The 14,696-nt window shown below is 38.2% G+C and overlaps 1 protein-coding gene across 1 annotated transcript in view; it reads left to right on the forward strand.

Moving 5' to 3' along the window:
• The window catches only part of ADAM28 (ADAM metallopeptidase domain 28), a 58,196-nt gene that overhangs the window by 26,801 nt on the left and 16,699 nt on the right, over positions 1-14,696 (forward strand). The window contains exons 11-14 of the mRNA XM_030879048.2: positions 6,899-7,029; positions 10,101-10,278; positions 11,459-11,548; positions 14,275-14,470. Coding sequence (XP_030734908.1) covers positions 6,899-7,029; positions 10,101-10,278; positions 11,459-11,548; positions 14,275-14,470 — 595 coding nt within the window. The remainder of the gene's footprint in view (positions 1-6,898; positions 7,030-10,100; positions 10,279-11,458; positions 11,549-14,274; positions 14,471-14,696) is intronic.

Below are 14,696 nucleotides of genomic sequence, written 5' to 3' on the forward strand. Positions count from 1 at the left end.
GAGGGATATTAGTCTGTAGTTATCTTATCCTGTAATGTGTTTTTCAGGTTTTGTTATTAGAGCAAGTATCAGGGTGAAGGATGTGCTCCCAACTCTTCGATGTTCTGGAATATTTGAGTAAAATTAGTATTATTCCTTCCTGAAATGTTTGGTATAATTCACTAGTAAAACCATATGGGTCTGGCATGTTTTTGTGGAAAATTTTTAAACTACATTTTCAATTTCCTCAATAGATATTGGACTTCTCAGGTTATTTATCTCTTCTTGAGTGAGCGTTGGTAGTTTGTGTCTTCAAGGAAAGTTGTCCATTTAAGTTGGCATATATTTGTCGATGATACTCCATTACTATCCTTTTAATATCTGTAGGATTTGTAGTGATTTTCCCTCTATCATTCATGATATTAGTAATTTGTGGGGTTTTTTCCCCCATTATCAGTCTGGCCAAAGGTATATCAATTTTATTGATCTCAAGGAAACAGTTTTTGCTTTACTGAGGCTTTCCTAGTTTCAATTTCATTGATTTCCGCTCTTGTCTTGATTATTGATTTTTTTCTGCATTCTCTGCATTTAATTTGTTACTCTTTTTCTAGTTACTTAAGGAAGAATTTTAGATTGTGAATTTGAGGGTTTTCTTCTTTTCACATATAATCATTTAATACTATAAATTTCCCACTATGCACTGCTTTAGCTGCATCCAAGTTTTTTGGATACGTGTGGTTTCATTTTCATTAAGTTAAAAATATTTGCTAATCTTTTTAATAAATTTATTTATTCATTTATTTATTTATTTTTGGCTGCGTTGGGTCTTTGTTGCTGCGTGCAGCCTTTCTGTAGTTGCAGCGAGCAGGGGCTACTCTTCACTGTGGTGCGCGGGCTTCTCATTGCAGTGGCTTATCTTTGTTGCGGAGCACAGGCCCTAGGTTCACGGGCTTCAGTAGTTGTGACACTCAGGCTCAGTAGTTGCGGCACACGGGCTTAGTTGCTCCGCCGTATGTGGGATCTTCCTGGACCAGGGATTGAACCTGTGTCCCCTGCATTGGCAGGCGGATTCTTAACCACTGCACCACCAGGGAAGTCCCCTTAATTTCTTTTTGACTCATGTATTATTTAGATGTGTATTGTAATAATTTTCATTATTGACTTTTTAGTTTAATTCTGTTATTCTGTCATGGTCTGTGTATTCATTTGTTAGGGCTGCCATAACAAAATACTATCGCCTGTGTGGTTTAAACAACAGAAATTTATTTTCTCACAGTTCTGGAGGCTGGAAATCCAAGATCAAGGTGTCAGTAGCTTTAGGTGACAAGGTATCTGAGGCCTGTCTCCTTGGCTTGATGATGACCACCTTTTTGCTGTGCCCTCATGTGGCCGTTTTTCTGTGCACACTTATCCCTGGTGTCTCTTCCTCTTCTCATAAGGACATCAGTCTTACTGTATTAGGGCCCCACCCTTATGACCTCATCTAACCTAATTATCCCTTTGACGATTCTATCTCCAAATACAGACATGTTAGGAGTTAGGGCTTCAACATATGAATTAGTGGGCAGGACACAATTTAGTTCATAATAGTCTGGGAATATACTTCGTAGAATTTTGATATTTTAAATTTTTTTGAGGTTTGTTCTTGGTCATTGCCCCATATGAACTTCAAAAAGAATGTGTCCTACTGTTGTTTGAGTGTTCTGTAATTGTCAATTATGTCAGGTTGACTTACAGTGTTCAATTCTTTTGAATCGTTTATGGAGAGAGTGTTTAAGTATCCAAGCAGAACTGTAGATGTGTCTGTTTCTTCTTTCAGTTCTATAAGTTTCACTTCATGTATTTTGAAGCTCTGTTGTAAAGTGAATACACAGAGTTGTCATGTCTTGTTGGAGAACTGATCCATTTATCATATTATGTCCCTCTATTTCCCTGAGATATTCCTATTCTGAAGTCTACTTTGTCCAAATTCAGTATAATCACTCCAATATTTTGTGGCTATAGTGTACTTGATACAACCTCTTCCTTACTTTTATTTTTAGCATATGTATTTCTTTACATTTAAAGAAGGTTTCTGCTAGACAGTATATACATGGATTTTATTTTTTATCTAATCTGACAATCTCTGTCTTTTATTTGGTATGTTTAAATAATTTATATGTAATATCATTATTCATATTGTTGGATTAAAATCTTCCATTTTGCTAGATGTTTCCTATGCCATCTCTTCTATTTTTTTCTGCCTTTTTAGGATTGAGTATATAAAAAAAGTTTCATTTATCTCCATTATTAGCTTTTTATTGATTTGTCTCTTTTTAATGGTTACCCTGGGGTTTATTATACATCTCTGCTTGTATGTTTTACCTTGAAATGGTATTAACTGGTTCACATATCATATAAGGACTTTACAAGGAAACACCTCTAATTACTCCCTTCCATCCTTTGTGCTATTTTTATCAAATGTTTAACTTCGCATATACTATAAATACAATATACATTGTTACTAATTTTTCTTTAAAAGTCATCTTGCTGTGCAATTTAAAATGAGAAAAAATTAGTTTTCCGTTTATCTTATCTTTACTGGTGCTTATTTTGGTTACATTCCCAACGTTCTTCCTTTCTTTGCAGAGAGAAAATTTCTATCTGGCATAATATATTTTTTCTTCCATAAGAATTTTTAAAAAATATTTCTTATAAGACAAGTCTCCTGTCCATGAATTCTTTCCATTTTTTTAAGAAGATGACCTTATCTCTCTTTCATTCTTGTATATATATTTCACTGGGTTGACAATTCTGGGTGGATAGTGTTTTTCTTTCAGCACTTTTAGTGATCTCACTGTCTGCTGGAGTTCCTAACGAGAAATCTGCTGTAAACTTTATCTTTGTTCCTCTCTAATGTGTGTGGGTGTTTTTTTTTTTCTGATTTTAAGATTTTTCCTTTGTCCTTAATTTCTTCGATTATAATTATAATTATGTTATAACTAAGGAGTTTTTGTGGGGAGAGGTGATTTATCCTACTTAGTGTTCCTTTGTCCTGGGGCTTGGTATTTGTGATTAATTTTGGAAAATTTTAGGCCATTATGTCTTCAAATATTTCTTCTCTTCCATTCTCATCCTTTTTACTTTCTGGGATTTCAATTATATATAAGTAATTGAACATATATGTATGATCATTCTATATTACCCCACAAAACTTGTATCTCCATGTTTGTTTCATTTTGTTTGGTTTTTCCTTTTTATCATTTTTTTCAATTCGTGTTACCATTTGGGTAATTTCTGTTGAAACATTAAATCCACTGATTCTTTCCTCAGCTATTCCGGATCTACTATTAAGGCTATGGAAGGCATTATTCATCTCTGTTACTGTCTTTTTCAATTCTAGTGTTTCCATTTGATTCTCTCTTATGGTGTACAACTCTCTTTTTCCATCCAGTCTTATATGATATTCATCTTTTCCACTGAAGCTTTTAACATATTAATCGTAGTTATTTTAAAGTGCCTCTCCGATAGCACTAATAGTCTGAGTCTGGTTCTGTTGATTGGCAAGGTATTGTTTTTTCTTGTTTTTTTTGGGGGGGGGGATGCCTTATTACTTTTTGTTGAAAGTTAGGCATCTAGTGAAAGGCAATAGTCTGAGGTAAATAATTTTTTTTTTGGCCTGGAAATGATCACTTCTTTCCTTCTTCTAGGACTTCAGTGTGAAGATTGGAATCAATCTAGCAGGAGTTGAGCTGGGTTCGGGATTTTTTGATTGGTATGAACATCCTCAGTGCACCACAGATGTTAAATTCCTTTCACATTATTTTGTGTTTAGAATGAAGGATGGTTTGCCAGAGTTTTTCTCACTGTGTGTTCCACACTCATCTTTAGGGCTTTACTGCATCTCACAGGGAGTCTCTTTAAGCTGTTATCCATCTCCCATCAATAGGTTGTTGTTACTTGTTACTGGATGATTGTTGGACGTTTGGTGGGAGGAGGGCATTTCCTTTTGCTCTCATTAAGCTCAGTCTTAGGCAAGTCCTGCATCTCTTAGTTTCTGGCATGGGTCCTTCTAGCGATTCTGATCCACTGCCAGATGTGACGTAACCTCTAGTGACGTAAACCCAGCAGGCATTCCTGCTCCTTCTGCCCCTCCCCTCCAGTGGTAGAGGTTTTTTGCTTTTGGGTTCTTTATTTCCCTTTCTTTTTCTTTTTCTTTTTCACAGTTGCACTGAGACTTCACCAGTGCGTTAAGGGTGGCAAGATTTGTTGCCCTTCTCTTAGAAGTTTAAGACCTTAGTTAGGGCTAGGACTAGAGTAAGCCAAGTGAGGCACTTAGCTCACCCTGGTGCTGGTCACGTTTGCTCCATTACAGGGATAAGGGAGAAGGATTGTGAAGGGGTTTCATGCCTTTGCTACTGCTGTTCTGCTCCCCCAGGTCAATACCATGATGGAGGATTTCCCAGAACTCTGACTTAGTGACGTCATGTGGAGAAAAATCTGTGAATAGGTGGGAATTTCTCTAATTTCTGAATTCCTCACATTTTGCATATTCTCTTGCTATTCCACAGTCAACATTGATCAGTTTTTTGGGGTTTTCTTTTTGGTGTTTCCACCACACTTGTTTTTTTAATAGATCTTTATTGGAGTATAACTGCTTCACAATACTGTTTTAGTTTCTGTTGTACATCAAAGTGTACAACAGAATCAGCCACATACATACATATGTCCCCATATCCCCTCCCTCTTGAGCCTCCCTCCCACCCTCCCTATCCCACCCCTCTAGGTCATCGCAAAGCACCGAGCTGATCCCTGTGCTATGCTGCTGCTTCCCACTAGGTGACAGTTTTACATTTGGTAGTGTATATATGTCGCTGCTACTCTCACTTCACATCAGTTTTTAATGTTCTGTGTGAGTTATTACGGCATCTGGTAGTGTCTGCCCCAGGTAAACAGAAGTTCACGTCCAGCTCTCCCACTAGGTGCCAGCCTGTCTTTCCTTAGATTTCAGCTTTGTTGCCTTGTGACCTCAGCTCTAGGATTGGTTCTAGAAAACTGTGAATCTGACTACGATAAGTTTGGGTGGGATGCTCTGTCCAGCTTTCTGTTATCTGGTGATGAGAAACAGGGGTCAGGGAATTCTCATCTGACTTTGTCTAATTTCAGTTTTCATCAGGCCCTGGGTCTCAGCAGCTAGGCTTTCTCAGTGATCCTGCGTCCTTTCAATGGCAGCAAAACTCTGCTTTCTGACTTTTGCAGATCATTCCTGGAAGAGAGTTTCCTGGCCCTCCTGCAATGGGCAGAAAACCTCACTTGATATCAATATAGGATCCTAGGCTCAGGATTTTTGTCTGCCTCTCTCTCAGGAGTAGAGGTTTTTGTAGTTTTGTGTGTGGGGTATGTGTGTGTGTGTGTTAAACTCATGCCCTATCTGTAACAGGTCGGCAGTTCTGCTATAGGTTGTTGCCACTTCTCCCGTCAGTGAATATGTATATATCTCTCCAATATATCTTATGAGTCTGGGTTTATGATAGCCTTCCTATCATAAACGGAGGAAGTAAAATATGTATTTTAAAACTTGAAAGTGCCTACCATAAAACTGGAAGAGAAACTAGCCCACTTAAAGCAATAGTTAATAATATATGATAGTAACATCCATAAGATGTTATGGAAAAAACCTGAACAAACTTTCTGGCCAACCCAACAGACTTAAAACTGCAGTAGGAATCCAGAGGAGAGGATTGTAGATGAAGAGTAATGTGGTCAGGAAAAGTTGCATTAAAATGAACCTCAGAGCTTGGATTGGATTTAAGGGGAAGAGAGGATGGAGGTAATCCCAGTAGAAAAAAACCATTTAAGTTATGAAAATAATTATTTAAAGGAAGGTACCCTAAATTTGAAGGAACCTCAAATAAGGCAATCTGGAAAGTGTCTATTTAAACACATTTCTTTTTTTCTTAAATTGTTTGGTTTGTTTTTGTCCCCACTGAAGACTCTCCATCTTAATAGATAGTAAGGTTACCAGGTTCACCTCAACAGGATGAAACAATATTGTGAGTGGTAGGTATTAACTTCCTGTCTCACATACGTGTTCCTTGTTTGCCAGCCTTGTACTGTGCCTGATGGACTTCTCTATTTTGCTCTTTGAAATGAAGTACATAAGGGAATCAGTTTTCTGTGGTGGGTGTTATTGGCATATTCCTGTATCCCTACTGGGAAATTACAACCAGCAATAATTCTTTAGTGTTGTTTTATTGCTTCTGGATAACTTGGATGTCCTGGTCCAACACCTTTAATCAGAAACAATCTGGTAATGAAGTTGGCTACTCGCTGAACTTCATGCAATAAGGGAAGTCTGGAGTTGACTGATGTCTAGTCTTGGCAGTAGTAGATTTGAAAAAGGTACCAGTGGTTCTAAAGTTCTAGGTTCATGAGCACTTCTAGATCCCTGTGAACTAAATACATTAAAGACCTCCAATTATTGATAAATTGGAAAGAATTTGAAAAACAATCCAAATGTGAGGGGGGAGGTAAATCAGTTTTCAAAAATTCTAATTTCTTATTATTGTTGAAAAAAAGGTTGTCATTATCCGTCATGGCAGGAAATAACAAAAATTTTCATGATAGGGACCCATTGACAAGAACAGAGAGTAGGCTGTATGCCTTGTGATGGGGATTCAGTACCAAAGGAGTGTGTGTGTTGGGGGGAGAGACAGCAAGAGATACAGAGACAGAGAGACAAAAGAGCAGAGAAAGTCAGGGTGAGAGACAGGAGAGAAGGGAAGAGAAGGAGAGAGGGGAAGAGATGGGTAAGGTGAGGAAACTGAAGCTAAAATCAGACTCTCTACTCCACTTGACTACAGTGAAAATACTTAATTATGTCCTGAGTGATAATTCAATTTGCAAACCAGAGTATCTGTCTCCCTATTCTCATCCTCAGGACCACAATCACAACATGCTTAGCACTGCAGGGACCATGGCCCATGAAATGGGCCATAACTTCGGAATGTTTCATGACACCTATGCTTGCAAGTGCCCTTCTACAGTATGTGTGATGGACAGAGCACTAAGGTGAGCCTTTCTGGGAAGATGCTATTTATCTGTGTTTTGGATTCACTCTGGGCTGTCATCTTCAATGACATGTTCAAACTTTCAAATTATTAAATAGCAGTATCAGGACAAAATCATGGATGTGTATCTATACCAAACTACCTTGTACCTCATCTATGTGTAATGTTTTTCATTAACTGAGACATAGTTTAAACATACTATCTCTTTGCTGTTGGGGTGATGTGTCACTTTATCCTCATCTTAGCTACACAAGATCTGGGTTCATAAACTCATTAGCATTTATCACATTTTCAGTGAATTCAGATTGGGTGGTGGTAATGGAGAAGTTTTAGAAGAAAACTGTAATTAAAGAAGAATGGGGCTTCCCTGGTGGCGCAGTGGTTGAGAGTCCGCCTGCCGATGCAGGGGACACGGGTTCGTGACCCGGTCTGGGAAGATCCCACATGCCGCGGAGCGGCTGGGCCCATGAGCCATGGCCGCTGAGCCTGTGCGTCCGAAGCCTGTGCTCTGCAACGGGAGAGGCCACAACAGTGAGAGGCTCGTGTACCGCAAAAAAAAAAAAAAAAAAAAAAAAAGAAATAAACTCAAAATGGTTTAAAGATCTAAAGGTAAGGCTGGATACTATAAAACTCTGAGAGGAAAACATAGGCAGAACACTCTTTGACATAAAGCACAGCAAGATCTTTTCAATCCACCTCCTAAAGTAATGAAAATAATAACAAAAATAAACAAATGGGACCTAATTAAACTTAAAAGGTTTTGCACAGCAAAGGAAACCATAAACAAAACAAAAAGACAACCCTCAGAATGGGAGAAAATATACGCAAACAAAGCAACCAACAAGGGATTAATCTCCAAAAATATACAAACAGCTCATGTAGCTCAATATCAAAAAAACAAACAAACCAATCAAAAAATGAGAAGATCTAAATAGACATTTTTCCAAAGAAGACATACAGATGACTAAAAAGCACATGAGAAGATGCTCAACGTCATTAATTATTAGAGAAATGTAAATCAAAACTACAATGAGGTATCAACTCACATGGGTCAGAATGGCCATCATCAGAAAATCTACAAACAATAAATGCTGGAGAGGGTGTGGAGAAAAGGGAACCCACCTATACTGTTGGTGGGAATGTAAATTGGTGCAGCCACAATGGAGAACAGTATGGAGGCTCCTTAAAAAACTAAAAATAGAGTTATTATATAGAGTTACCATAGAGTTAACTAACTCTACCGTAGAGTTAACTAACTCTAACTCCATAGAGTTACCATATAATCCCACTCCTGGGCATATATCCAGAGAAAACCATAATTCGAAAAGATACATGCAACCCCAATGTTTATTGCAGCACTATTTACGATAGCCAGGACATGGAAGCAACCTAAATGTCCATCAACAGAGGAATGGATAAAGAAGATGTGGTACATATATACAAAGGAATATTACTCAGCCATAAGAAAGAATGAAATAATGCCATTTGCAGCAACATGGATGGACCTAGAGATTGTCATACAGAGTGAACTGTCAGACAAAGACAAATATATGATACCACTTATATGTGGAATCTAAAAAAAGGGTACAAATGAACTTAGCTACAAAACAGAAATAGATACAGATGTAGAAAACAAACTAATGGTTACCAGGGTGTAAAGGGGGGGGCAGATAAATTGGGAGACTGGGATTGACATATACACACTACTAGATATAAAATAGATAATAAGGACCTACTGTATCACACAAGGAACTCTATTAAATACTCTGTAACGGTCTATATGGGAAAATAATCTAAAAAAGAGTGGATTTATGTATATGTATAACTGATTCACTTTGCTGTATATGCGAAACTAATACAACATTGTAAAGCAAATATACTCTAATAAAATTTTTTTTCAAAAAAGAAGAATGTTCTCATAGGAAGATGACGAGAGTCTTTGAAAAGAGATTACACATTCCTGCCACACCTTAGGCAAAACTGCCCTGGAATTTTATTTTTAAGAACCCCACAATCCCTTTTATGTGTTCATTTCCTCTTTTTGTATTTCCCTCTCCCAGCTCATTCAAGCTAGGGTTAGTCTCCCATGCCCTTCCACGAAATAGCCTATGGCTGCATGCCAGTTACATAGCTTATGCTATCTCTCACGTATATTACTGTAGTTTAAAAATTTTTTTTAATTTTAAGTATAGTTGATTTACAATGTGTTAATTTCTTCTGTACAGCAAAGTGACTCAGACAGGTAGGCATATATATTCTTTTTCATATTCTTTGCCATTATGGTTTGTCACAGGGTATTGAATATAGTTCCCTGTGCTGTACAGTAGGACCTTGTTGTTTATCTGTCTTATGTATAATAGTTTGCCTCTGCTAATCCCAAACTCCCATTCCTTCCCTCCCCCGCAACCCCCTTGGCTACTGCTTTTTTTTTTTTTTTTTCTCGTTACACAGGCCTCGCACTGTTGTGGCCTCTCCCGTTGCGGAGCACAGTCTCCGGACACGCAGGCTCAGCGGCCATGGCTCACGGGCCCAGCCGCTCTGCGGCATGTGGGATCTTCCCGAACCGGGGCACGAACCCGTGTCCCCTGCATCGGCAGGTGGACTGTCAACCACTGCGCCACCAGGGAAGCCCGGCTACTGCTTTTTTAACCTCATTGTTATTTGTGGAATGAAGAGAGGCTGTCAATAGAAATCCCTCTGAAGGAAAATGAATTCTTAAACATGTAAATAAATATAATTTTAGTGCCTTTAAGACTTCAAAACCAAGACAACCGAAGGCTGAATTAGATTATCTGGATAAATTAGAACGATTTTTAGTTTATTAAATAGCAGCCTGGATGTTCTATTTTAAGATGTGACCATACTTGCTTTGTTCATTAAGCTGGAGGTGTTTATACCTGCCCGGGTGGGCTACTTCAGGAGCAAAAATAAGAGCTCGTGATTTAGCAGTTGGTGAGTGTCTTCCCTTTGATCTTTTGGGTCACGTTTTGAGTGTATCACACCCAATGTCTGATATTTCCCCCATCTGCTCAGCGTGACTGTATTCCATTTTCTTTTTCCTTACCTTTACAGCTTCTATATACCTACAGACTTCAGTTCTTGCAGCCGTGTCAGCTATGAAAAATTCTTGGAAGATAAATTATCCAATTGCCTCTTTAACGTTCCGCTGCCTACAGATATCATATCCACCCCAATCTGTGGGAACCAGTTGTTAGAAATGGGAGAAGACTGTGACTGTGGGACCCCCGAGGTACCACCAAGTTCTTTCTAAAATGATCTACTTTGTTTTTCAATTGCTGAGAGATAAACTATCAACGTGCGGTTCACTAAAAAAATCACACTTCTTGTAATTTTGTAAATGTTTGTTTGTAGACGTCTGTTAGGCCAACTTTGGGACTCAGGACATTTTACCAGTCGAAGTGCCTGGCTTGGTCCCATCCTCTTGACAGGGCAGCCAGGATTCTGAATGGGACCTTTGCCCCCATCTTATTAATACCTAATGCGAGTACCAGGCCAAGCTCTCAGGGGGTTGGCCTTTCAGTACTTCAAAATAGGATTACACATTTATCCCTTCTGTGAGAAAAAGGAATCTTTCCCAGGTGATGTTTGTTTGAATAAGGGCAAGAGTTTTTTGGGTTTTTTTTGCGGTACGCGGGCCTCTCACTGTTGTGGCCTCTCCCGTTGCGGAGCACAGGCTCCGGACACGCAGGCTCAGCGTCCATGGCTCACGGGCCCAGCCGCTCCGCGGCATGTGGGATCTTCCTGGACCCGGGCACGAACCCGCGTCCCCTGCATCAGCAGGCAGACTCTCAACAACTGTGCCACCAGGGAAGCCCAGGGCAAGAGTTTTAACCCTAAAAATTGGTAACTGTAAATATCTCACTCTGAGGTTCCCAAAGTAGGAGTTTCCCCAAAGCCTTGTGCAGATGCCTAATTTCTCAGAAGCAAGGTGGGGAGAACAAGACAAAGTATACTGCTTTACAGAGAGCTGAATTAAATGTCAAACTTGAATAAAGAACTATATTTTTAGATTTTCAGTATATGCTCTAGAGATTAAGTTTACTGCTGGATAGATACAAAATTGATGAGCTGAACTAATTATGTTCTGTAACAATTTAGAGGAATTTGATTTTCAAAAACTGTCCCTTTCTTTTGTTTTCTCTCCTATTTCACCAAAAATAGACCATGTTCAGTATTACTATGGGAGATTGGGGGAACTAGAAAAGATATTCAAATAAAAAAAATGATGTAAGTAGAATTCAGATAAACTCAGTATTTCTAACGTTAAACTTTTTTTTTTTTTAGTTTTCCCCCAAATCATTTTCAGACTGTATCAAAGGTCTGTGTGATGAATAAATTGTATTATGAATTGTGCCAAAATGAGACCAAAAGGTAATCTTGCATTTGCATTTGTTTCTGGTATTTCTTAGGAATGTACCAACGTTTGCTGTGATGCAAAAACATGTAAAATCAAAGCAAATTTTCAATGTGTGGTAGGGGAATGCTGTGAAAAATGCCAGGTAAGATTATTATTTTATTCTATCTTAATAATTATGATTACTTTGTTTTTTCTGTATTAAAATCTTAGGGATTATGTTAAATGAAATAGGCAAAGTAATATTTTTCTGTCTATAAAATAATGTTACCTACCATCTATCAAGTCCTCACTGAGTACTTTGCAAAGATGGGCTCTTTAATCCTCCAACAGCCCTTTGAAGTATATATTATTATTTAATTTTGTTTTCGAGCAGAGTCTCAGAACAGATAATGTACAAAATAATACAGCCACTAAATGGCAAAATCCCAAGTATGATCAGTTCCAAAACCAATGCTTTGTTATTCCCACCTGCTATTTCTTTTGATGCCGTGTGACCCTCCTGGACCAAATCCAGTAATTGCTTGCATATCCCTTTGTTGGCAAAAAATTAATCAGCCGATCTAAGAAAGAAATGGAAAATTTTATTCTACCCAAATTGAGGATTATAACCGGGGAAGAGCATCTCAGAAAGCTCTGAAAACTGTTGAGCCAGTTAGAAGTCAAAGCACAGTTGTGTAAGTTTTTTGAGACAGAGGGCTGTACGTTAAATGGCATATTATTGATAATTTACACAATCCATATCTAAGCATCACCATGGCCCCTTACAAGATCGAGAAGGAACGTTATCTTTTAAGGAGTTATCTTGTTGATGCTGGGAGTATGTTGGTCTTTATGGTTGAGCAGGTATTTCTGCTGATGGAGGAGGTCTGGTCAATGCCTAATGCACAGTGCACGGTATGGGGAGAGAGGAGGTCAGAGGGAGTGACAATTTCTTATGTTTAAATTTTCCTTGTCTTGCCATAAAATATGAATTTTATTTCACACTTTAATATGGTGTAGTGGAAAAGCTTTTAATTTTAATAATATAGGGGCTCCTCTATCTTCAACCTTTGAAGTCACTTGCGGGTGAAATTCTTAGAAAAAAGACATAAGATGAGGATGCTGTGTCATTTTCTCTGTGGGGCTTTTTTGACTTTCTCTTCCAGTTTGAGTTCAGCATGTTACATTCTACTGTTGCAGAGAATTCTCTATTGTGATTATTTGTTTATGTGTCTTCTTAGTTAAACTGATTCTTAATGTCTGGAGTCTGATTCATGCTCAGCTAACACAGAATTGCGTTCATTTTAAAAGCCCAATAACCATCTGTAAAAGGAATGTGCAGATGGCATGCCAGGTTATAGGCAGTGTTTGAGATAGGTTTTTTTTGTTTGTTTCTTTTTTTTTTTTTAATGTTGGAGGGAGAGGAAAGAAATAAAGGAGGCCAAAATGAAGAAAATTTGAGAACTTAAGTAGTATTCAACAAGTATTTATTAAGTCTTGTTTGTTAGAGATTATGAGTGATAAAGAAAACTAGTATTTGACTTCAAAAAACTTGCTATTTCTTTAGGGTGATGACATACATAACTAAAACAGACGAAAATATGATACATGATTAAATGCTCAGATAGATATTATAATGACAGATGGCCATTATATGGGTAATAGTTTCCACATATATTCTCACTTAATGTTCATAATGACCTTAGAAAGTTAATATTGGATCGGGAAACGGATCTTCAGAGAGATTAAATCCATTTGCTAAGGGTACACATCTAGCCACTGGCAGAGCCAAGATTCAAACCTGTATCTTTCAAATCCAAATTCAGGGCTCTTTTCCTACCACATGTAGAAAAGAGGAACAGTGATTTGCATTGGAGAGGTCAGAGGAGATTTTAGATAAATAGAAAAAATTCCAAGTGAGCAGGCAGGGAGAAGGAAGAAAGAAAAGAAGATATAAACATGGTTTGTGTGACATCTGGTAAGAAAGCTAGTCTGACTGGAGTAGGGGGGGCTTGAATTTGGAGGGTCTCATATGCTCTGATGAAAATTTGGATTCTTTTAAAAATATTTATTTATTTATTTGGTTGTGCCGGATCTTAGTTTTGGCACATTCTGTCACCAGCGTAAAGATATGGAAAGTCTTTTGATGATACGAGAGCATGCCTTCTCACTTCAACTAGAGAAGGGTATGCTTCCAATATCCACACAGGCCTCTTAGATTTGTATGAATGGCAGAATTTCTTTTCCTAAGGTTTCTCTGAGCTCACAAGAGCAAGACTCGCAGTAATAGATTGCAATGGAATTAACACATGAAATGAATATTTGGTTGTTTCCTCCTTCTGATAAATCATTCCATAGAAAGACATGAGTTGAAAAGAAATATCTGAACATACAATAAAAGGAATTAAGGATTAGGAAACTCTATGCCTGGGGAAGTCTCAGAGCATGCTGATCTGGGCTTATAAACTTATCTTCCTTACTATGGAAGATTTACTTCACCAGTAAATCTCTGAAGCTGCAGATTTAAATCTCCTTGAAAAGCTTGTCGAAGATGCATTCAACAGAGGGAGAAATAACTTCCTTCTTTCCATCTAAGATATTGCTCAGTTTTCTTCTGTGTTTTTTCATTGTTATTTCTCTAACGTTTGCTCTACAAATTCAGAAATATTGATTGCTTAAAGACTCAGGGCTTGGCCAAAGTCAACAGAAGAGAGACTATAGGAGATGGCTTCAGCTTATACAATGAAAACGTGAACTAAAACAGAACGATGCCTCTAACTACGTTGCCAAAAAAAGGCCACAGGGAAAATGTTATTTGAATCAATTTGAGATATTAGGGTTAAGTCAGGTGGGAAAAAAAGCCTTCTCTCCAATTTTATTTCCCTATAGTTTAAAAAGGCTGGTGAGGTGTGCAGACCAGCAAAAGATGAGTGTGACCTGCCCGAAACGTGTGATGGCAAATCTGGTCTCTGCCCGGATGATCGATTCCAAGTCAATGGCTTCCCTTGCCAAAATGGGAAGGGCTACTGCTTGATGGGGATGTGCCCCACCCTGGAGGAGCAGTGCACCAAGCTATGGGGACCAGGTAGGAGGACAAACCCCAGTGATGCTGGCACTACCTTTGTACATACAAAGGAAAATCGTATCACTCCAAGTGACAGTGTTTAATCATGGCCAAAGTAGCATTCTGTCCCTTTCTTCCATCTTAGAGACTGTGCCACTGCTCAAAATCCTAGATAAGTGGAGAATTTTGGTGTTGCTAGATGTAGCAAATAAAAATAAGGACAGTCCAGTTAAATTTGAATTTCAGA

Source organism: Globicephala melas, chromosome 6 (genome assembly GCF_963455315.2).
Source record: "Globicephala melas chromosome 6, mGloMel1.2, whole genome shotgun sequence".
Taxonomy (NCBI): Eukaryota; Metazoa; Chordata; class Mammalia; order Artiodactyla; family Delphinidae; genus Globicephala; species Globicephala melas.